Genomic DNA, 24427 nt, shown 5'->3' with positions numbered 1-24427 from the left:
TGTTTTTAAACTGACAAAGCTGCTTGGGAACATTTAAACAAACGCAGCTGTCTTCTCTTGCCTGTTTTATGTATTTTTCAAGTCAAAAATTAACATATGAGGTACTTTAAGTGTCAGGATTATTTATATAACACTGTGTTTTTTTGATTAGACATCCAGCAGTATTGTTCATTTTCCTAAATGTTTTGTCGGATTTAGCAATATTCAAAAGGTACCACTCGTGGTGTGCAGGCTACGTCTAGTGGTATGATTCAATTCTTTTTTTTATTATTTTTTTTTATCCAGGACATTTAAAGTATTTGTTAAATACAGGTCAGTTGGATTTAATTTTAAAATACCAGTACAACACAATTGCATTTAATCATTTAAAACTTTATTTGGGAAAAATTTTTATTGAACTAATGTGCGATACATTTTAATTGAATAATGAATTCGATTTTTTGCTTTCCTATATTTTAGTACAGTGTAACTGTTCAAATTGTGCATTACGTTACAGCGGTTTACTGAACTGCACGGTTTGGGAATAAAACTTCCGCCTTTTTATTGATTATAGAGATTACTTATAATCATAATACAAAGTATTTTTTGTGATGGTACATTGTGAAAAAGTTTGAGAACCAAAGGTCTCCCTGATATATAATGGATACAATTTATAATCATCAATAATAAAGTTGGATTATATTTAAAAAACAAAACAACAAAAAAAAACCTATTAATTTAATCAAAACTAACAAAAGTAAATTACAAATTATGAAACAGATCAGGTTTAAAAAATAAATCTGTAGAAATCAATCAAATTTCTGTCATTACAGAATTTTTGCAGAAAATTAAGGCAATGTTAAATGATTCACACTTCGATCTCTTCTACCCAATTCTGAACCATTGAAGGTTTAATAAATGGATAACTTCTGCATGTATCTGATTTTAAGGTTGCAAGCAATAATAGCCAGTTGCCAGTTGAAACCTTTTACAGCCTCTAGAAGCTCGGTTAACCATCCTCATCAGTGTTTCTGGTGTGTCAAACAGCAAACATTAGATTCTGTCTGAAGGACGTCAAGCACCCCCCAGAATCCTTATATTCGAAAGTCACGTGACACTCAGAGAGAGTTACACAGCATATGAAGCAACTTCCTGCCTCTCTCACTCTCTCTCACTTTTCATGCTTCCTCTATTCTTTTGTTCTCTCTTTTGTCCCTGAGCGCCAGAGTCGCGTGGTCCCTGCTTGGCATGCTCTGATTTTCAAGAATCTTTACATGATGAGCAGTGAAGTGCTGATTGGTCTCTGGGTGACGCTGGGGAATGCAAAGACACCAGCGGCACAGAAAGGCCTCTAACAAAATTGTTGGCCACAGCAATCGCTCAGAACGCTGTCCAGTGCTCCTCCCTCAAGAGGGCCTGAGACGAGAAGCAGACCAGTGCACCGCACCCATACGTCTAAAACGAGATCAGCTTTTTCTCGTCTTTTCCTTCTTTCATTTTTCCCTCAAACTGTTCCTGACACCTCCTGTCTTCACTCGACTACAAGGTGTGAATCAGGACGACATTCTCACAGCTCATCTATCCCTCGGACAATCAGTGAGTGCAAATTATCAGAGTATATCAAACTAAATTGGTGCTTGGAATTGGTTTAAAAAGGGTTACCCCTTTTTTAAACCAATTCCAAGCACCAATTGTGTTAGTTATGGAGCCACATGTCTAAATTTCTAAAAAGGTAACAGTTTAGTTTGTTTTCTTACATTTCACCGTATCATATACTTTTCTTTGTTACTCTTTCCACTATAGTTAGTTTTCTTATGACTTATTCTTCCCAAGTCGATTCAAAGATTCAAAGAATAAACGTTCACCAGAAAACTGCATTGTGTACTGTGTGTGTGCTTATATAAAAGGTATGAACCTCTAAGATTTAAAAATTAACTCAAACTCTTGTATGGTACATGTAGCAGCCTTCATACTAATGACTGATTTTTACGGGTTTCTCGTCTGTTTGAGCCTTTTAAATTAAAAAAACAAAAAAGGGATGCCCCTAGTGGCGGCTGTGTACCCTGCAGGCAGTAAAATTCAGCCGCTGTTAAATAAACCTAACAATAATCGCAACAAGGGTAAAGTGCACTGTTGTCCACCCTCATTGACCTTTCTTTTAAACTCCAAGGGTTCTTAATAGGGTTGAGGTAAGTGGAGGATGGTGCTAGACCCATAACAGGTAAAGCTTCAGTGTTATTTAATACAGTGCGGGATGGTTACATTTTTTTGCATGATCATGACTTGACTCCAAAAGGCATAGTTCTTCGTTAGAAACACCACACATAAATTTTGTCAGGTACCCCAAACAGACCCCACAGCTTATTGCCTGTACAGTATGCCAAAACATCACTCAGTCACCTCTTTAACCTGTTTAACATTGGTTTAAAGACAATAGTGTCCAGGCACACATCAACTGTATCATCAAATAAAATGGACTGGACAGCTAATTTCCTGTTCAATCGCCCTGAGCTCTTCTCTAGTTAACTTTTAGACAATTGTTTCATTCCAACATTGTCAAAACAGTTTTGGGAAAGCCCTTTTCTGGCCCAGTATGACAAGCTAAGTCCATAAACGCATGCTAGGGATGGGTTTTGGAACATGCACACAACCCTGATCTCAACCCCAGCATTCATTTTTGGGCTGGGGATGAATTGAGATTGTGAGCCAGCAGGGCCTCTTCAAACTAGATTTTCTTACATTTTCACTTTCAGTAATTGTAGAGATAGTAAAAAACAAAAACATTGTACATATAATTTCAAAGTGTAAGATTTAAATATTTGACAGACTTGTAAATATCACAGATTTTCATACTTGTATGGCCTCCTCCAATTTATATTGCTGTGATGTTTGGAGGAAACTCAAGAGCTGTTGGGGGGCAAACCGGCACAATAAGTCCAGCAGACGTATGTGAAGATCACGTTCCAAAGGAAGGGTGGTCCCTGGATAATGACGATCCCTAAAAAACATTTGTGTGTTCGGTGAAACGACACAAAAAAAGATTGAAAATGATTTTTATGAGAACAACCAAGCAGACCATGACTCCATGAATGAGCTCAAAAACTTGAAAAGTAGCTCGCCATCCTGTAAAAAGAGAAAACAAAGAATGGAACTAAATGTTTATATCAAGTGTTCCTCTTTACATCAGAGAATTTTACAATGTTTTGGTATACCGCACTTCTATTTGTTGTTTTTGAATGCATTTAATAAACAATACAACTTTATTTATATAGCGCATTTCACAACAGCTGGAGCGCTTCCCATATTGTGTAATGTAAATTAGCAGGATAAAACACTAATTCTAACACATGAACGCATATTCAGTAGATACTAGAAAATCGGCCAAAAGTATTGGCTCACCGCCAAACTAAAGTATATGGATGATAACCATTTGCAGGCCGTTACTGTCTGAAACTCTGAATACTGGAACTTAACAATGTGAGTGCATTTAGTCCCTTAAAATGCTTTGAAAGACTCCAATTGTAGTCTTCTCTAATTGTCCAGTTGTTGTTGATAATGCATCTTACAAGCAAAATATTATCTCAATGAAAAGTAGATTTGGTTTTGGTTGTCATCTGGCCAACTAGACAAGAAAATGCCCAAAAAATAAAACGAGTCCATTTGACTGTATAGCTTACCGGAAGAACACTAATAATTTGATCCACTTCGTAGGCAAAGTGACACACAACCAGGTCAGCGGACTTTCTTGTGTCAAAGATGATTAGTTCCTGGAAACATACATCGGAAAGAAGATCATATTTATGCCAAATTGCTCATGGAAAAAAAGCACAGTGATTTTCGGACTATTGAGCGCACTTGAGTATCAGCCACACCCACTAAATTGAACAAATGCAAACACATCTTGTACATACTGTATGTAGGTTGCAATGGACAAAAAACTTAGGTGTCCACGTTTCAAGATGGGACATTTACACAGAATGATGTTTCACAGAAAGTTTTTATGTACTCATGTATTACATGGTCCACTGTTTTGCTGCTATCCATGCTGAAAAAGTCAACTATTAGTAATTTGATGGGTTTGAATTTCTTGTCGTTAGCAAGGTTATGATTGTAAACAAAAATAACGAAAACCAAAATTAAAAAAAAAATCTTTTTCATTAACGAAATAAAATAAAAACAAGAATGTTTTGGGGAAAAACAATAACTACCTAAAACATCATTATCTGCTCACAACACCAACTAAAACGAACGATAATCGCGGAGAAAATATCCTTAGTTTTAATCTTTGTAAGCGTTTTGTGATCACTTAAAATGTAAAACATGGCACTGCCGGATTTTCGACAGTTGTACGGCACCTCAACGTCCTAAGTGACGTGACGCGTTGACAGAAATAAAACAACAGCATAATGGCAAAAGGTGTGAGAAAAAGGCAGAGCCCCATTTAGGATTATTTTGATTGCGTTTTGGACAAGCTCTCTCTCTCGCTCATTCTCACTCTCTCTCTCTTACACAAATATGTGGAAATGTGTAATGCCCTGATGAATCCACGGCTGAACCGTTTGGCCATGTTTCATTGCGGTATGTCAGGCACAAACAACTCAGCACCTCACTAAAAAACACCATACCTGAAGCTTGGTGGTTGCAGCATCATGCTTTGGGGCTGTTTTACTTTTGCTGAGACTGGAACCAATTATAAACAACGCTAAATCCCCAATTCTAAGATTGCATGCAGACTGCACACTTGTGCAAAGTCATTAACCTGTTAGTTTTTACTCCCACTCTCAAAACGTTTCCCATTTTTCAATTGAGTTGTACAGGTTATAGGTCACGTAAATGATTTCATTTGGTGTCATTTATTTCCCCCCCAAAGAATAGCATTGCAAAAGGGCTATGTAGACTATAACCATTAAGTTTAGCAACATTTGTGTTTCATCTGCATTTTGACTTTAGAAGCAGCACTAACACTGCACTTTTCTTGGACTTATTGGACATAAGTTTAAGTGAATTGTTATGTTTTATGTCTAATCTCGTTGCACACTTGAGTACAATGACAATAAAGGGATTTCTGATTCTGATTTAGTTGTTGATGTTATTCACCATTATTGTTCGTGAGTTAATATATAAATAATACATTTCCAAACGTAATTTTAGCCTAAAATCAGGGTGACTTTGCTAACTTGCAGACTATATCTTGGAGCTCTGCCATTCCCGGATGCAAGATCAAACCTTGTGAGAGCAGGGACACCCTTTCGGTCTCATGCACAACCAAGCACAGGTGAAAATATTGTCGGTATGACGCTTGTTAGCTGGTAAAAATCCATAAATTAGCCGCATCAATGCTTAATCTGCAGGGTACAAAACCTGTAAAAAAAAAAAAAAAGTAGCTGCTTTTTTCCTGGAAAATATGGTAGTCCATCAGTTGCAGGTTGGAACATTAAAGTCCCGTGAATTTTATGAGTCGAGATTTACATTGCAAAACAATTGTCCATAAAGTCTTCCTCGGTAATCTTCTTGGTTAAAGTTGATCTGGAGCAGGCTCCAGTTAGTCAGGTATTGAGCCATTTGATGCACTGAATATACATATACTTATATTTCAGCACTTCATTGAACTACTTGTTGGCCTGTTTGCTATTTCTGTTCTTTCTTTTCTGTTCCCAATTCCCCGAATTAGGTGATGGCGATTCACTTGGAAGTGGCTGTACTGAATTTACACCAACTGACCGGTACAAGATCGAAGGCTCATCTTCGGATATGCTGCCATGGATATTACGGCCCTGGATGAGAACCCACTCCACTGAAGTCATCTTCCTGCAGCGCTTCATTCAATTGACTCTTATATTATCTCATCTATTATTGCATAGCATCATTGTATGTGTCAAATGTTGCCCAGTTGGCATCCATTGCAGCCTGGTCATCCTGGAAGGGGGATTCCCCCATCTGTGGTCCCTTCTCAGGGTTTCACACTTTTCCCCTAATGAGGTTTTGTGAGTTTTTCCTTGCCCTCCTGGGGGTTAAGATCGGGGATGTCGATTGTGGCTATGTAAAGCCCTTTGAGACTGTGATTAAGGGCTATACAAATAAAATTGACTTGACTTGACTTGAAGCTAGGGCTGGGCGATAAACCGAAAATTTACCGTTACCGAAATTTATTACAATGACCGAAATCATTTTGCCCATGTCGGTAAATTCGGTGAATAAAAAAAGAAAAAAGAAAAGCCTTTTGTCTGCGGCAATGTTCATGCCCCTTTAAGACCGCTACAGCGCCTCTAGTCATGTGACTCCACCCGTCTGTCGCTCTCGTTGCTGGCGATTCAAATCCAGAAGCTTTTTCACCACCCACAACACAACCATGCTGTGCTGAAAGTTCAAAGTGAGAAGCAAGGCTCGACAAGTGACAACAGCCCATGAACGGAGGCGACACCATACGAGAGAACGTCTCAGAGGTGGACGCGATAGCCTAGCACATAGCTAAAGATAAAGCTCCTCTAGTTACGTGGCGCGCACAGGATTTAAACGCTTCATGAAAGCCGTATTTCCCGATATGGACTACATCGGGCCGGGAGCTTAGACATGTCAAGCATTTTGCATCTACATCCGACTTGTGGTCGGGTCGCAACATGGATCCCTGATTGAGCCTAACTGTGCATTACATAGATGACAAGTGGCGACTGCGCACCAGAGTACTCGAGACGGCACATTTTCCCCGATAATGCCCACTTGTTTATTTGGCTTGCATTGACATTTTCTTTCATTTTATTTAGCGTTTTTTTATTTGCCATTATTTACATCATGAGAGCATCTTGGCGCAATCTATTTGCAGAAAAAGATTTCGCAAGAGGTACCCTTTTTCTTTGTGGCATTGTTCAAGTCATGCAAAGCAAGCTCAGGGTTCGCGGTTAACCGCTTCCCGATTGCCCGGGGCAAGTGAAATTTGGCCACGGGCAAGGTAAAATTATGGGCAACTTGCCCGACCGGCCAAGCATTTTTTAAAGCAGCCAAATATCTTTAATTTTGACGAAAACGGTGGTGTGATCTGTTTGTGTGCACTGTATGGTGATGGTTTAACCCAGACACCCCCTTATGTTTTGGTATGGTCCATTGGCCTTATCGGGGGCAATGGGCGGGCGCTACGGGGATCAGTTAGTTCAGTGAATGTCGAGTTAAAGTGGACGTCAATAAATCCCGCAGTATTGGAACTCGCTGTCGTAGCATCCTCATTTGAAGTTTGAAAAACACAACAAAAACCTACGATATTTCGGCCGAAAATTGACAGCCGGAAGTTTTCTTACCTTCTGCGCATGTTTCCAAGTGGCGACGAGTTCGTTCAAATCCGAACATTTCGGATTCCTCTGACATGACTAAAATAGCTCGAATATTTTTAAGTAGACAATTCAGTTGTGAGTAAGGAAGGGAGTAATATTTGATTATTGGCTGTTAATTCATTAGCTCCATGATGTGACCTGACATAGTGTCAGTGACTGTGTTCTGTTTATGCTATGAAATTTATGGAGGCAGCACCACAGGCACTGGTCTTAAAGGAATACACAAATGTGCCACACTCATAATTTACTCATGTGATTCCTCAATTAATACGCTCTCCTGGACTTAAAATTGATCATCTGGATTGCTGTAATATCATTTTCCCAATTTAACATGCAGATTTGTTAATTATTAAAACTACAATTAACATTTTCAATAACTGCACAGGATGATACATTTGCTCTTGTGAGTAGGGTTTCATGGTTGATGATGAAAACAAGATTAATTTATGCTTATCAGATTATATGTTTATTTACATTTGTGGCGCACATTTTACAACCATAAACATTTTATTCTTAGAGAAAAAAAATTGTCACTTGCCCAAGTCGGGGAAGTAATTTGGCCACTCGGGCAAGGCAAATTTTAGTGGCACTTGCCCTATGGGCAAGCAGTTTTTAAAGTTAACCGCGAACCCTGCAAGCTATTTGGAATGTTCATACAAATTATTTTTGTACTTTTATTTTTCATTGAAAGTAAAGTGTACCAGTTGGTCAATAAAAAAAACAGTCAATATGCAATTCCTGCATTTATTTTGATTTTAGTCCACGTGGGAATTTATCGTGCATTTATCGTTATCGAGGTAAAATTGCTCGATTTCTCGCGATATTGATTTGAGGTCATATCGCCCAGCCCTACTTGAAGCACATTTCCCCTCATGAATGATTATTTTTTTCCCATTTCATGATGACACAAGCATATTCTACATCCAGAATGAATCATATAGCAAGTGAACAAGAAATAAAGACAATACAGAGGACTTTCCTGAGTTCACCAATGCACATAAGCTGACCTGTATGTGTTGCAGTGTTTTGTTCTTGATTTTTTTTTTCTCCTCAGATCTGTGGCTTGACATAGACATCATTTGGTCAATATAGCTGAAGATCTTGCCCTTTACATTCAGTACAGAAAGAAAGACATTTTTACCTTCACAGCATTTATTAAAACAAATCATATTTTCAAGCCAATTTTGTTTTACTTAAGTTACCTTTCTCAAAGGGTCTTTTAGGTAGCAGTCAATGGTCATGTCATACAAATGTTTCTTCTCGTAAAGAAATTCCAAAATTTGGTAGCTGTGTTGGAAGGCACGGAAACAAACATAATAATTGTAAATGATGAATATTTATTTTTAACAAAGAATAACTTATCTGTAATTAAACTAAGGGACCACAAATTGTTGTTTTATTGACATAATCATTGTAGTTATATCCCACCATATGATTTGGCTTTGTTACAGCTCCAACTGTTGTGAAATGCGCTAAGTAAAAAAAGCTGTATTGTATTGTATTGCATCAGTTCCAGCTCGGACAGAAACCTCGGACCTCAATTTGGCCATACTCAAAGTATGAAAGGCTATTTGGCCTTCCCATCTATGAATGCACAACCTGGTTGTTTGGATGGTTCAAATTAATGCTATCATGGATTTATTTGATTAAAGTTCTGTCTTGGTTTTAATCATTGTAATAAGCGATGTATCTTCCAACGCAGTGGTAAAATACCGCATTTGCTTTTGTTATTTTGCCCCCTGCTGTTATAATTAAATATTGCATTGAGTGGCAGGTGTGGCTCCTGTTAATTGGGAGTGGTGTCAGTCAGTTTGAGACAAAACGAAAGCGTAAGGTGCACACGATCTAGTTACACTTAAATTGCTGTTTAAAAGGCGAAACGGTATGTGATCATGGCTACGAAGTGTTTGTGTTTTGCATGTGGACATATAGTATTGTATCGTATTGCATTTTTTAATTGTATATTTCTGTCAGTTTTTCACCCAAAAAGATACTCACAACTTGGCTCTTTCTGACAAAGTCAACAGCTTTTCTTCATCAAACTGGACAACACCACCGACCTGGAGCAGCTGCAGCAGAACCTTGAAATAACAGTAAAGCCAGTCATTAAGTTGTAAAATGAAAAAAAGTTTATGTGTAAAAGACACCAACACAAAAAAATCCCAAATGTACTTTTTATTATAAATTATTATGCGTAACCTTACAGCAATGACTTGGCCCTGTTCAGTCCACCATGCAGAAAATAAGATGGTGCTAACAGTAAGACCACTGTTGTCATTTTTGCTGGCCTCTTTTTTGAAAAAAAAAAAAAAACAGGAGAGTTCACAAAAGTTATTTATAGCGAAAATGTTACTGTGTGTACATAAAATAAAAACACAACTTTAAAGAGTGTGGACATTTTATGCTTATCTAATTCAACATTTTGCAGTGCAGTGGGTCACACACCAATTCTTTTTAAATAATATTGTACTTGACACGGCAAATAGAAAGAGATTTACAACTACAAAATATAAAGGAAGAAAATAGTGTATTAAAGTAAACGGTGAGTGTCAATAATAAAGGGGTCCACCCTCACATTAAAAACAAAACAAAAACAAAAAGAGGATAATCTTGTGCATCCTCATTGGAGAGCGGAATGATACATGATTGATATGTGATATATTTGTCAAACAACTATGACAATTTGTGTATTTCTGTTGTTCTGTAGTTGTCACGATGCAGAACGCTTAATATGCTTGTTCAGAGATAAAAGATTATCGACACCCGTTTGAAACTCTGCGTCTTTATTCGAAATCCAAGAGGCTGCTACACAGAGCACAAATCAACTATGAAAAAAATCTGCGAAGCAGCAAAGCTGTGAAAGATGAAGCGCGATATAGCGAGGGATCACTGCACTTGCTGCCCCTTGCTTCCATCCTCCGAAATCATCAAATTTTCGGCCATTGCTATGCGGATGACAGTCAGATCTATATCCTGCTGAGCAAAAAAGACGCTTTTCTCCTTGAGACCAGTTCTGACCTGTCTTGAGGAAATCAAAATAGAGGAAATCAAAATCTGGACGTCACTTAATTTCTTGAATTTCAAGGTAAAGAAGACAGAAGTTATGGTGTTCGGTCCCAGTGGACATTCTACTTTCACTGTTGACCTTGGCTCCCTGACATTTTATTTGGAACCAATAGTCTTGAACCAGGGTTTTAAATTGGACAGTCATTTTAAATATAACCTACAAATCAGCACTGTTGTTAGATCCAGCTTCTTTCATTTTAGGCAGCTTGGCTCAGGTGTAGCTCTTTCTTTCTTAGCAGCACTTAGAAACAGTAATCCATGCCTTTGTAACATCTAGACTAGATTACTGTAATACACTTTAGTTTGGAGTCAGCTAGTCCTCCCTTTATGATTCATTAATTGATTGATTGAAGGCCATGTGAAACTGTTGTATGACATAAGCTGTTCACGACAGACAGACAAAGAGACAAACAGGAAGAGATGGATGGATGGACGGACGGATGGATGGATGGATGGATAGATCATCAGTGAAAAGCGATTTGAGTGCCTAAATAGGTGGAAAAGCACTATACAAGTGAAATATCATTCACCATAGATAAGACTCTTAATTCATCCCGTCAAGGAAAGTAGATTGTTCCATTATAAAGTTGTTATTGGCATAACGTGTGAAAGGTTATAGAAGCAGTATTAACAGCAGTAGCTTCATATACACACACGCTTCACCATACGTAGTAGTCCTCGCCACAGCTCACATTTTCTTTAAGAAAAATCATTCCTTCAGTGAGCACGTTCCAGACAGTAAATATCGGTCACCTTTTCCTCTGCACTGTGACGCGATGCGCTAACAACAGTGCATGTAACAGGGTGCAAATTACATTTCGTCTGTCAAAGTGCGCACACCTGTTTTTTTTTCTTAGTTTTTCTGAATGAGTGTACTTTTAAATGTCTTATGAATGGGAACGTTTTTCATATATTTTTTTATTCTACCCTTATGGGGTTATTTTAATTATTTTTTTTGGGCGGCAAAAAATGCTTGTAGAAAATTAGGGTATATACCACAGGAAATTACGTTACTTTTATCGAGTGTAATATTAATTTTTTTTTTGTATTTGTTTTTTTTTTTTTTTTTGAAAGTATACAGGGACAGTGCATATTAATCAAACAGTTTCCTGTAAATATGCCAGATTATAGCCAATGGCTAATTTGCATCCGTTGTCCCTGAAATCGGCCTGCCATGCATGTTTTTACAAAAAAAACAAAAAAAAAAAAACAAATACAATATCCATTTTTTTTTTCCCGTTTTATTTTTATCTTATCTTGTAAGTCGACTATTTTTTGTGTATTAAGCTGACCAGCGAATTCATATTTTGTTATCCATGAGTTTAAATGTTTTACTTTATCCGGACATTGGCTTTCTATAAATTTCCAGTCCTTACACGTCAGTTGTTGTTTCGGATCGTTTTTGCTAGCTTTTTTTACTGTTTCCAAAATGAGGTTGCAAGCCTCAGTTGTAAATTTCTGTAACTAGACATGCATACATATATTTGAAGCGTATTTATTTTATTATTCATATTTTTTATTTGATTCTTTTGTCTTCAAATAAAGTCATGTGTTAATGTGGTGGGGCAGCGCCCATTCCTTACATCCTTTATTGACCAGCTGCCACTGATGTAGACTGCGTTTCAAATCAAATCGTATCACAAACCTGCTGTCTTTCAGTATGTCGAGAAGCATCATCTGATCTGCAGAGGAACTCCAAGACCTAAATAGAATACAACAGAAATCAATTATGTATGCTGGCTTTGTACCCATTGATAATACAAAATCTTTGACAAAATAATAATTCCATAATACAGTTCGGCATAGACGAATCAAGCGTGTTAAGTTTAACTTAAGATCTCGCGTCAGCCGACTCACTTGAATGTGACATTATTATTTTTTTTGTTTGTTTTTACCACAGTCCATGTACAATACCCCATTCCTCCTCCATTTTGTTTGTTCTTCCCATTGCATTATATATAATGTATTGCATGGAAACGGACAGGAACAGCTTACCTGGTCAAATAATTTTCTGTTTACAAAAAGTGTGTTGTCCGGTTTCGATAGCTGCCGAGCCAAAAACGTGAAGAGCCCGCCCACCTGGCATGGTGTAAAGTCTGGATTGTCTACCATCACCTAGGTAACAAGAAAAAACGTATTGGATGCAAAATAAAAAAAAAACTGTCCCCTCAAAATGACTGAACACCACCATTAATGACAAAACCAGCATTTACCAGTGTTGTTTTCGTCAATGATGACGATGATGAATATATTTTGTTAACGCCCCTTTTTTTTGTGACGATAACGAGATGATGACGAGCTAAAGAAGGTTATTTGATGACGAAAACATGACGTGACGTACGTTACATTTTTGTTGACGAGACGGGATGAAATTGTTAGCGTGTGGTTCGTCGGACGCTCAAAATGTATGAAATCCCTTCCTATTGTACATGTAGTCTGTCTTTCAAAACATTGCAATGAAGTGCAACCTATCTTTCGTTTGGGCACGCCCACCACCGGGACAGCACGCAGAGCGCTTGCGACGCGCACGCACCGTCACACATGCTGGTGTCGCACGAACACATCTGCTGTCATTCGTCTCTGCTCACAAACAGTGACACGTGTTCCTTTGACGGACCATTGCGACTGTGACACTCGCAAGGCTACTTCGCTCTGACAACCGCAAGCTGGTACAAGTAAACAAGACATATGTTTGATAGAGCGTGTACTTGTGCTACTGTACTATAGAACAAGTCTACTTCAAGTCTACGTTGTTAAAATGTTTTTATTTTACGTTTCTTCAAGTTAAATAAAGCCACAACAGTTGCCAAGTAAAAAGTTCTCTGCTTATTTTGGGGCAATGCGCATTGATTCCACTGTTACGTTATCTGTTTGTAATGCATAATCCTTAATAGTCCATCAGAAAGTCTTTGCAATTGGGTGGAAACCGTGTATGCCTATTTTTAACTAAAACGGACTAAAACATTTTTGAGGGTGGGTCCAACAAATTTACAAAAACTAGATTAAAACATTTTTGGGGCATTTCTGTCGACTAAAACAGACCAATACCTTTTTGAGTTTTCGTCGACTAAAACTCTCACGAATAGGAATGACTAAATCAGACGAAAACTAGTAAGCATTTTCGTCCAAATGACTAAGACTAAGACTAAATCTAAAATGCCTGCCAAAAACAACACTGGCATTTACTGAACCAAACCTTTACAAAAAGTATGAATACTTTGTTTCAATATACACACATATTTTCGGACTCATTGTGAAATCTAAACTTGTGTTATTGAACACCAATCTGATTGGGGTCGGAAAATTCAAGGTTTGTTTAGTGAAATTGTGAAGATAGGCACGTTTGAGGTACTCGATACTCTTCATTCATGTAGCACACCTGGGGTTGTATTATTATCATTATTATTATTATTGTAGTTGCTGCCAAATAATTAAATACCTAATATAAGTAAGCACATTGGTGTCAACCATTTTTTTAATATAAAACAATAAATACAGAAGTAAATAAAACAAACATGGCCAAACAAGCCTAATGCTCTAACACTGAGTGCAGGACATCTTTAGTTAATGCTAGCGAACGCTAACGTTCCTGAAAATAAAATGAATAGGCACAGCGCACAGACACAATTCAAGCTTTTTTTTCTTTTAAAATTCTTTCTTTTTTCTTTTGTTTTTCCATACCCGATCAGACTTTTTTACACACAATAGCACGTTGTCTTGCGGACTAATCATCGAGAGGTAGCGTAATTCATTGGTTTGCCATAAATGGAGCGGACGTTGTGCGTGCTCATTAGTGAGAGGATGTGTCGGCAATGGGTGGCCAGATCGAGGCCCTTTGGTGAAGTCAGGGCCCTACGCGGCTTCGTAATTGGCGTATTGGCCCTGATATGGCAAAAACATTTTATTTCATATTCCACCACAATTTTGTTCATGTGTTGGTCAATAAACCTTTTGATTTGTCTTCTCTTCTTTTAATTGTCAATGTTTTAACACATTTTGCTTGTTTATGTTTCCTTAAAGGGAAAGTCAAGTCAAAACGTTCTTTACAATAATTCCTTCTGCATAACCTCAATAATAAAAACACAGTATTCTGCTTTATATTGTATTTATTGGAATATGATTTAAGCAGAAAAATGCACCTCAGGGGGGGCGGCCATTTTGTCTTGCACAGCCACTTGTGTCGACTGAAAACGACAACACAGAGCTTGAAGGCAAAGGCAACGACAATCAAGTCTTACCTGTTTTCTGGGTTTGCTCATGTGACATTCACAAGTTGAGCCTTTTGGACATAGGTTGTCAAACTCCGGTCCGGGAGGGATGCTTTCATGCTTGTTTTCCATCTCTCCCTGCTGCAACACACCTGATTCAAATGTGCAAGTTCCTTATAAGGCTCCTTGTTCGAATCCAAGACCGGAGTTTGACACCTGTGCTTAAGTGCAGTCATGTCAGGTCATCAGTTGCTAGTTTGTGTCAGTATGTTAACCCTCTGAGCTGAATAAAACCAGGTGAATTTTCTGCTTAATTCATGTTAAACAACTGCAATATTAATCCTGTGTTTAGAAAATTATTGACTTGACTTCCCGTTTAACATCTAAAGGAAAATTAAATGTGATAAGACATTCTATTTAGGACTGGGAAACCAGGTTCTCAGACTCAATCGAGAGATTGACTAAAGAGCTCCATAGACTGCCATGGTTACAAAATCAACTGCCCATTATGGACTAAGCAATATGGACGATGGTCTGGTTGCTGAAGGCTTCTTGAGTACCACCATAGTGTCCGTGAGCAAAACACCAAGGCCCACTAGTTCCGTGTACGTTAAGTTAAGGAAATTAACCTTTGTAAAATAATTCAACCACAGGTACATCTAATCCTCAGAAGTTTTTGTGTTCAATGAGAAACTAATTAAAATGCTTTCTTTTCAAAAGGAGTACAGTCAGTCGTGTTGGGTACTGTGCATAATATTACCTGAAGTAAAATGTCCACTATCCTCTGCTGGTACTCGATGGCTTGTTTGTCATTTTTAAAGTCTTCAAATGTCTAGAAGGAAGAAACCAAGCATTGCTAGTACTCATCACTAATCTGATCCACAAAACACGTTTTTCTTCTTTTGAATATATGTATATGTATATATATGTATATGTATATATATATATATGTATATGTATATGTATATATATATATATATATATATATATATATATATATATATATATATATATATATAGGTATATGTGTATATATATATATATATATTTTTTTTTTTTTTTTTTGTCTCTGGTTTTCATGAAAGTTACATCAGATTAGTATGAACGGAGTATATGAAAATCAGAAATCTGAAACTTCGTGTCGACATTCTGTGCTATTTATTACTGAGCAATCATTCACCTGGGCAACCAGCCTCACTGTATACCAAATAATAAACATGATAAAATAGTCACGTCAATAAATGCATGCAGGAAAACTCACCATGGCAAGAACATTCAGGAATTCTCGAGTGTCAAAGTGGAGGAGTGTATGTATAAGAGGGTAAGCATCTGACGACGATTCCCCTGTATGCAGCAGAATCAGGTACTCAAATACCTGACAAAGAAACACAGAGAGCAGATTAGCTCAGTCGAGAGCAGGGGTGTCAAACTCATTTTTGTGGACGGCCACATCGTAGTTGTGGTTTCCCTCAGAGGGCCGGTATGACTGTGAACCCATAATAATTGATTGGAAAGCCAGTTTTGAAATCAGAAGCTAGTAAGTAATTGTTCAACAATTTTTCAATTTATTTTAAAAGGGGAGGGTTGGTAACAAATAAATGGCAATATCTCATATCTCAATCTTTATAAAGTGAAGAAAATATGCTAGAAACAGGAAGTTGATGCAGATGATTTGCCCTTTGCGGGCCACATAAAATGAGGTTGTGGGCCAGATCTGCTCCCCGGGCCTTGAGTTTGACACCATGGTCTGGAGTGTATAGGATGCAATAAAACAATGTTAATAGGACATTTGATCATTAAAATGACAGTGTGCATTGCTGTCATAAATGTATTATTTTATGGCAATATAGAGGGGTCCTCTGTTGTATTGACCAGTGACGTGAGTTCAGGTTTATGGGTGGTGAGGCCCTGCTCATCTGGAGCCGGAGAGAAAAATAGAAGATTAGCCTATATTGCAATTTTGACCTTCATTGAAACATATGTTTCAAATAAGGTAAAAAAAAATACCTTATTAAATATTTGTTTCCTAAGTTTTTCAATATGTTTTAATCAATTCCAAGGTAAATAGTTCAATGAGTTGTGATAAATCTATTGGAGCCAAACAGTTACCTTGATGCAAGTAAATGAAAGAGATCAAGGATTCCCGGCTCATGTGGTGGGTCAATCTGCAGGTCCTAAATCAGTCGAGGCTCATTCGAGTGCTTATGAATGTCTTTGGACGACTTCTAATTGCCCCATAGTACCAATGGTGCGCAGCACTTCCACATCGTGGCAGGGGCACAATACTCTCTGGTCTCCATTGAGCACTTTGATTAGCTTTTCTGGCCAACACGAAGACTAAATATGTCATACCTATTCATGAAATATTGTAGAGCAACTGTTGAATGTCAGCATGTGTGACAAAAAAAGTTTATCGGTGATAGAAAAACAAACAGCAAAGTGTGCATGGTCAAGTGTTGCGAAGTGTTTAATGCATCTCTTCACTTCTTGCACATGCATTTAAACAGGAAATACAAATTCAGTCAATTTAATGATGAAATCATTGATAATTATTGGATTGAAAAGAAAAGCAATGTAAAGCATGGACCATAGAACTAAAGTGAAAGTTTTTCGGTTCTTTTTGTTTTTTTACTCTTCACGTCAGCAGATGGTGGCACTGTCTCACTTGCCTACCCTGACTACACGTCCTTGGTATTGACATAAGTTTCAAGAGGAGAGAAGCAAAAGGATGTCGTCACATGGCACAAAAAGGCAAAATCCGTGGCACGAAAAGGCAAAATCCGTTACGGCCTTACTTACAATTTTCATTTGATATCTTATACTGTATTTATGGTTTGCAAGTTCTTTTCATACAAACATTTGACGTAATTATGACTTTAAATGTTTTAGCGTAGATTAGTAAAAAGAGAATACTGCACATATCTACTTGCATACAAATTTGGCAGAGGTGTCAAAAGTATTCATGTTCATTACTCAAGTAGATAGATAGATAGATATTGGGATTTAAATGAGTGGGTGGCAGAATTAGTGCACTTGCCCGAGACAAGCCTGTCTAGGTGCTACACTAATCCCAGCCTGGATCAACTGCACAAGAAACATTCAAGTATTCTGTGACGCCTCTGAGCAGGTATATGGATCAGTAGCTTATCTGAGCACAGATGTAATGAAGCCATCATTTGTTGATTGCGCGAGCTAGCATGCGCGAGCTAGCATGCGCGAGCTAGCATGCGCGAGCTAGCATGCGCGAGCTAGCATGCGCGAGCTAGCATGCGCGAGCTAGCATGCGCGAGCTAGCATGCGCGAGCTAGCATGCGCGAGCTAGCATGCGCGAGCTAGCATGCGCGAGCTAGCATGCGCGAGCTAGCATGCGCGAGCTAGCATGCGCGAGCTAGCATGCGCGAGCTAGCATGCGCGAGCTAGCATGCGCGAGCTAGCATGCGCGAGCTAGCATGCGCGAGCTAGCATGCGCGAGCTAGCATGCGCGAGCTAGCATGCGCGAGCTAGCATGCGCCTCACAGTGAGATGCGGATAGTGTATGTGTTAAATACAGAAATAGCACCCACAACTGATGCTGCGCCTTTTGATTCAGCGCTTCCTTTGGCCGTGAAAATACGGTATTTAGAAGGTTGGGAACCATGTCAGGAGGTCACAACGGTATAATAGAGGCATACAGCTGTTCTGAATGCGCTATAAAAATGACAGATGTATTGTATTGTATTGTATAAATCCCCACCATCCAAAACAATCAAAAATAATAATTAAAGTCAACCTCCACGTTGCAATTTTTCACTTTTCACAGTGGGTTCTTGTCCCCATTAACCGTAAAAAATGAGGGATTACTGTAAATATAATAAGAAAATATTTCGTTACTTGAGTGCTCACGGTTTGGTGCCCAGATACCAAGTGCTCCAATATGAAACAATGGAGTAGACCATGACATTAAACAATCACTTGCGAACAAGGGCTGAGTGAGCTATCTTAATTTATTCAGAGCACACTGCAGAAAGGTTTGATTTAAAGCATCACAATTATTTTGTTAGGTGCACCAAGATTTTCAACCTACACACATTTGACAACGCAATTTTACAGGTTTAATCTCATAAAAGAAAAATCGTATTTTATACTATTTTGATTGGTAAGTTATTCACAATCGAGTCAAATAATAATCTTTATTTTAAAGGGTACCTCAACCCCAATATTTGCTCAACAATAGGTTTTATGCACCTCCACTACTCTAAACACAGCATTCTGATTCATATTGCGTTTGTGGAATAAGGGTTCAGCCGTAAAATCAACCCGTTTTTAACCATCTCAGGGAGGCCATTATGCCACTTTTTTGTTGACTAAAAATGACATCTAGTTGTTCAGGTCTCAGGTAACGACCAATAAAGGCACACCTGATTTCTGAAGCTGAGTCAACGATCGTTTCTGAGGGCCGACTTCAAAATAAAAACTAGGTAAGAAGTTGCGATCCATGAAAAGGATTACTTGTTTTCCTTTTACTTTTAAGTTGACCCTTGCGGCGCTAGCGGCCATTGTCATGGCTGGATTCACAAGGCTTGCTCCCAATTAACTTTACATTTTCTGTGAGAACAGTGGCCAAATGTGTGTAGTAGGGATGCTGGCGAGATGTTGCTGCAACATGGTGTCGATTGCACAGCAAAATATGCCCTTACGGGCATGCAGTGCGTGCTGTTAAAAAAAGTGTGGACTGCGGACGATTACCCCAGGGAATTGTGCTAGCTAGCCCATCAAAGAGTCCCAATCAATCCGCAATCCATTTTTTAAATCGGTCATGCGAGTCTGTTAGATATGGAATTTTAAATCTGATTGAAAACAGAAAATGGTACTTATTTTAACAAGATCACATTATTTTTCCCTGGTGTGTTTATTTTGTTAGAATTAGGAATACGCACATAAAAAATATTCAGTTATATGTCATAATAATAATCATAAAAATAATAATAATAATAATGAAACATGGGACAAAGGACAACAACAACATAAAACATCAACCTTATTTGAGAACTATGCCTTTTTTCTTCTTTTTTTTTTCCTTCATGTACCCCTGGTTATAAAAGCAAATGTACATTGTTAAAGCCGACTTTTGACGGGTATCTAAAAACCAATGCCTGTTGATTGTTTTGAATAGATACCTGAATCTTGACCTGAACCACAAGGTCCTCAGGGATGTTTCCAAGGGGATAGGCCCTTCCTGCAAGGCAACAACTAGAAAAACAAAACACACACACACATATATATATGTATATATACATACATATATATATATATATATATGTATGTATATATACATATATATATATATATACTTATTAGTAGTTGCACTCACCTGTGGGTAGTTGTTGTTTGGTTTGGATCGTGTGGTGGGGTGAGCAAGGGGAAGAAACCTTTTGCTGACCGTACAATTCTACGTAAACTAACATCGACTGCGAGCGCAACGTGTCCTGAACTGGAGCATAAACAACCGTGGAACATCGGCCAACTCTTGTTGCGGAGAAAGAGAGAGAGACAGCAGAGCAGCCAAAGAGAGCGACAATGACAGACAAGTAAGTGCCTGTCATTTGCTTCCGCGATGGATGCGCCTCTATAGACAGTCAAGCCAGTTGGGATGCGCGTCATCAATGTTTTCCACCCCCCTTGTCTTAGCCTGCCGTGGCGTAATTTAAGTTGGACGCCACAACAATTGTCAGCAAAAGCTTTTAGAACTGCTTTATTGAAGCGAGTATTCGAATGGAATTTGGGACAGCTCTGGATGATCAAGATTGTTTTCAAAGTTGTAAATGAAGATAAACCAGAACGCAAGATGGATCGCTCGTAAAGCTCACATTCATTCATAAATCTGCCGCTACGTTGCGCTGCGCGTGGCTTCTCCTTGTTTAGGTTGACTCGGTTGAAAGGTGGAGTGTTTTTGTGACCAATCCTTTGTGGATTTTGTGTCAATACACAACATTGGAATGCTATGACGTAAACCGTTACTCAGCACGGAGTTTTGTTCCTGTCGTCAGCTAAAAAAAAAGGAAAAAAAAAAGGGAAAGGTGGTTGCACCTTAAAAAAAATATAAAAAAATAAATAGGAAAAAGGACAAGTGTGTCTGAAGTGGAACATCCCATTTTGTTGTGAAGTTTGAATATTTTATGAACAACAAATGGATGGAATTGGCTCAAAAGTGAACGAAATGGAAGTCAAAAGGCAACCTATACTTACAGTCAAAGCGTTTGAATACAAACTGGAAAGGCTTCAAGATGAAAGAAGAGCAAAGGTAAAGATGATCAAAAGCAATGTCAGAGAAATAACGGAGCTAATGAAAAATGCTGAAAATGCTGAAAGGGTTCGATCATGCCTTGAAAATGTGTCATGTTTATTCAATGAGGCAAGTCAGCTTCATGATTCCGTTATAGCCATGGTTCCTGATGAAGAACAAGAAAAGCAGAATGCTTGGTTTACCAGCGTTGTAGAGCATAAATCAGTCTTTATGGAGGAGGCAAATAAATGGCTTTTAGAGTTGCCAAAGTTGATTCAAGTTCCAACAGAGGGCGCTGTTGGACCCACATGTGATCCATTTGCACAACGAAATTCAAATGACCAGGCATGTAGGATGAATCTTAATGGCGCTGCTGTGGACATTGGACCAAGTGACAGTGTTTCTAACGTGTGTAGTGAAAAGCAAAAAAGGCTCAGTTCCCTTGTGAGCAAATCGGTTGCGTCTAGTAACTCTTCAGCCCGTTTAAGAGCAGAGGCCGACACTGCTGCTCTTCTCGCCCGTCAGGAATTATTGAGACAAAAACATGCAATTCAAGAGCAAGAGGAACAACTCAGGAGAAAAATGGAGGCGTTGGATTTGGACATGGAATTAGCAGCGTCTATGGCCCGAGTGAATGTGTATAAGGCTTCAGAAGGCTTCTCACATTTCTACAAATTTTAATGGAATTAACTCTAATTTGAAAGGTGATAAAGGCATACAGTTAAGAGTGGATGCTGCTACATTTGTGCCTACATCTACTACTCAGCCATCAGGGACAACTAACATAATTTCAACAGGATGTGCTGCTGTCAGACCTAAATTGTATCCTCAACCTGAGCTTCATTCTGTCTTAACTGGGGCCGGTCTGTCATCACTCCCATCAGGTGTACAACATGAAACTATTCCAACAATACAGTGTGACCAAGCTTCACCAACAACCGATAGTACATCTGATCGTTTGCTTACAGTACTGGAGAAGCAAAATGAAATTACATCTTCACTTGTCAAACAACAATCACTTTTGCTGTTACCCAAACGAGATTTGCAAATATTTGATGGAGATCCATTACAATTCCTAAGTTTCATAAGAGCCTTTGAACACAACATCGAAGAAAGAACTCCTAATCACAAGGACTGTTTGTACTACCTCGAGCAATATACCAGAGGCCAGTCCCTGGATCTGGTCCGAAGCTGTCAACATCTGCCACCTTCTCGTGGATTCATTAAGGCAAAGTCTTTGCTACAAGAACATTTTGGAGATCCGTTTAAAGTAGCTTCTGCATACATGGACAAGGTACTTTCATGGCCTTTGATAAAGGGAGAAAATCTCAAGGCATTGCAGGCCTACGGTTTATTGCTTCGTGAATGCTGTAATTCAATGGGAGATTCTGTAGGTGACCTAAACGTGCCCACCAATATGCAAATTATGGTTAAAAAACTGCCTTACAAGCTTAGAGATAAGTGGAGAAGTGTGATCTGCCATCTGCAAGAAACGTACCATTGCAGAGCCACATTTCATGGCATTGTGGAGTTTGTGGAGAAGCAAGTTAAGATTGCAAGTGACCCTCTCTTTGGAGATATACAAGATTTACCTGCAACAGGAAAAAGACAGTTTAAACCTGTGACATTTCGGACTGGTACAAAGGCTAAAGGGAGTAGCTTTGCCACTACAATAGCACCTGTGGAAAAGAAAATGGAGCCTGTAAATAAAATGGAGAAGAACTTACCTGTAAAGGCATGCTTGTTTTGTGGAGCTGGACATTCTTTGGATGTTTGCCTTCTATTGGATAAAAAGACGCAAGTTTGAAGGAAAAAGGAATGTGCTTTGGTTGTTTGTGCATTGGGCACAGAAGCAGAGAATGCAAAGGACGTTTGGTGTGTCGAGTATGCAATAAGAAGCACCCTACGTTGTTGCATATCTATTCCCATACTAAGCAAATAAGTTCAACACAGGCCAATGTGGATTCAGAAAGTGTCAGAGGTGCTGTGGTGTCAATTCAGTCCAGTGGCTTGACTGGGGCCGGTAAACAGGACTGTGTGTTATCAATACTACCTGTCCAAGTGAAATACAAAAGAGGTAACAAAACTTTGATAACTTATGCGTTTTTGGATCCGGGAAGCACTGCCTCATTTTGCACCGAAAGGCTCATGAAACAACTCAATCTCACAGGAAGAAAGCTTGGGATTCTTCTCAAAACAATGGGGCAAGAAAGAGTTGTGGACAGCTACATGTTATCTGACTTGGAAGTGGCTGGTATGGAATCCAACAACTTTTGTGACTTGCCCAAGGTTTACACACAAAGGAATATGCCTGTTCACCTGGCAAATATTCCACGGACAAAAGACCTCCAACGCTGGCCTCATCTGAGGCATATACAGATACCAGAGGTAGAGGCAGATGTGGACCTCCTGATTGGCACCAACATACCTCAGGCATTGGAGCCCTGGGAGGTAATTCGTGCAGTGGATGGGGGTCTTTATGCCATCAAGACCATCCTTGGTTGGACTGTGAATGGTCCACTCAGAGATTTTCAACAGGAACATCGTCTGCAATCTCACGCTACAGTAAACCACATTTCAGTTGCAAGATTGGATGAGCTTTGGGAGAAACAGTTTAGGGTTGATTTTCCTGAAACTTTACAAAATGAACATAATGCATTATCAAAGGAGGATGAACATTTTATGAAATCAGTCTCTGATTCAATCAAGATGGTTGACAGTATTAGTTTGCCAATAAGGCAAGGTTACCTCAAGATGCCATATAATAAGACCGTTGCAGAACAACGTGCATTGAGTCTCAAAAAACGCCTTTCTAAAGATCCAGTCTTTTGCTTGGACTATGTCACATTCATGGCTGGGATGCTGAATAATGGATATGCTGAGAGAGTTCCGCCTAAACAGTTGGCACGTTCTGATGGAAGATTGTGGTATATACCACATCATGGAGTGTATCACCCAAAGAAGAGAAAGCTGCGCGTCGTTTTTGACTGTGGCGCCACATTCCAGGGGACATCTTTAAACTCTCAACTCCTTCAAGGTCCTAATCTCACGAGTCAGCTGGTTGGTGTCTTGACCAGATTTCGCAAGGAACCAGTGGTACTCATGGCAGACATAGAGGCCATGTTTCATCAGGTCAGAGTGCCGCCTGAAGATTGCGACCTGTTGAGATTCTTGTGGTGGCCTGATGGAGAATTCGAAAAGGAACTTGTTGAGTACAGAATGGTAGCACATCTGTTTGGTGCTACATCATCTCCAAGTTGCGCCAGTTTCACTCTTCGCAGGTGTGCTGAGGACAACCGTAACCACTACAGTTCTGTGGCGATTAACACTCTGCTCCAGCATTTTTATGTTGATGACTGTTTGGTGTCCACTGCCTCTGAAGAGGAAGCCCTGTCCCTTCGTAAGGAGCTCAATGAGTTGTGTGCCAAAGGTGGGTTTAAGCTCATGAAGTGGATCAGTAACTGCCGCTCAGTCCTTGCTGCTATTCCCTCGGAGGAAAGGGCCAAGGAAGTGAAAGACTTGGATTTGGACAGTGATGTCTTGCCTGTGGAACGAGCTTTGGGTATGCAGTGGTGCGTGGAGTCGGATTC

The 24427-nt window shown here is 39.0% G+C and overlaps 1 protein-coding gene across 5 annotated transcripts in view; it reads right to left on the bottom strand.

Moving 5' to 3' along the window:
- Nucleotides 1–24427, bottom strand: part of vps8 (VPS8 subunit of CORVET complex) — a 117772-nt gene that overhangs the window by 15427 nt on the left and 77918 nt on the right. For all 5 annotated transcript variants that reach the window (XR_015845003.1, XM_088304110.1, XM_088304112.1 and 2 more), the window contains 11 exons: nucleotides 19732–19804; nucleotides 15837–15950; nucleotides 15336–15407; nucleotides 12363–12482; nucleotides 12013–12069; nucleotides 9300–9382; nucleotides 8504–8588; nucleotides 8309–8407; nucleotides 3657–3746; nucleotides 3056–3102; nucleotides 2833–2977 (listed from right to left, as the gene is read on the bottom strand). Coding sequence is in view for 4 of the 5 variants with exons in the window: in XM_088304110.1 (XP_088160236.1) it covers nucleotides 2833–2977; nucleotides 3056–3102; nucleotides 3657–3746; nucleotides 8309–8407; nucleotides 8504–8588; nucleotides 9300–9382; nucleotides 12013–12069; nucleotides 12363–12482; nucleotides 15336–15407; nucleotides 15837–15950; nucleotides 19732–19804 (985 nt within the window). In the remaining variant the exon portion in view is untranslated. The remainder of the gene's footprint in view (nucleotides 1–2832; nucleotides 2978–3055; nucleotides 3103–3656; nucleotides 3747–8308; nucleotides 8408–8503; nucleotides 8589–9299; nucleotides 9383–12012; nucleotides 12070–12362; nucleotides 12483–15335; nucleotides 15408–15836; nucleotides 15951–19731; nucleotides 19805–24427) is intronic.

Source organism: Idiotropiscis lumnitzeri, chromosome 9 (genome assembly GCF_059441095.1).
Source record: "Idiotropiscis lumnitzeri isolate Australia: NSW breed Sydney's pygmy pipehorse chromosome 9, RoL_Ilum_1.0, whole genome shotgun sequence".
NCBI lineage: Eukaryota > Metazoa > Chordata > Actinopteri > Syngnathiformes > Syngnathidae > Idiotropiscis > Idiotropiscis lumnitzeri.
Note: the sequence above shows the minus strand (reverse complement) of the source record. Positions and strands in the feature narration are given on the sequence as shown.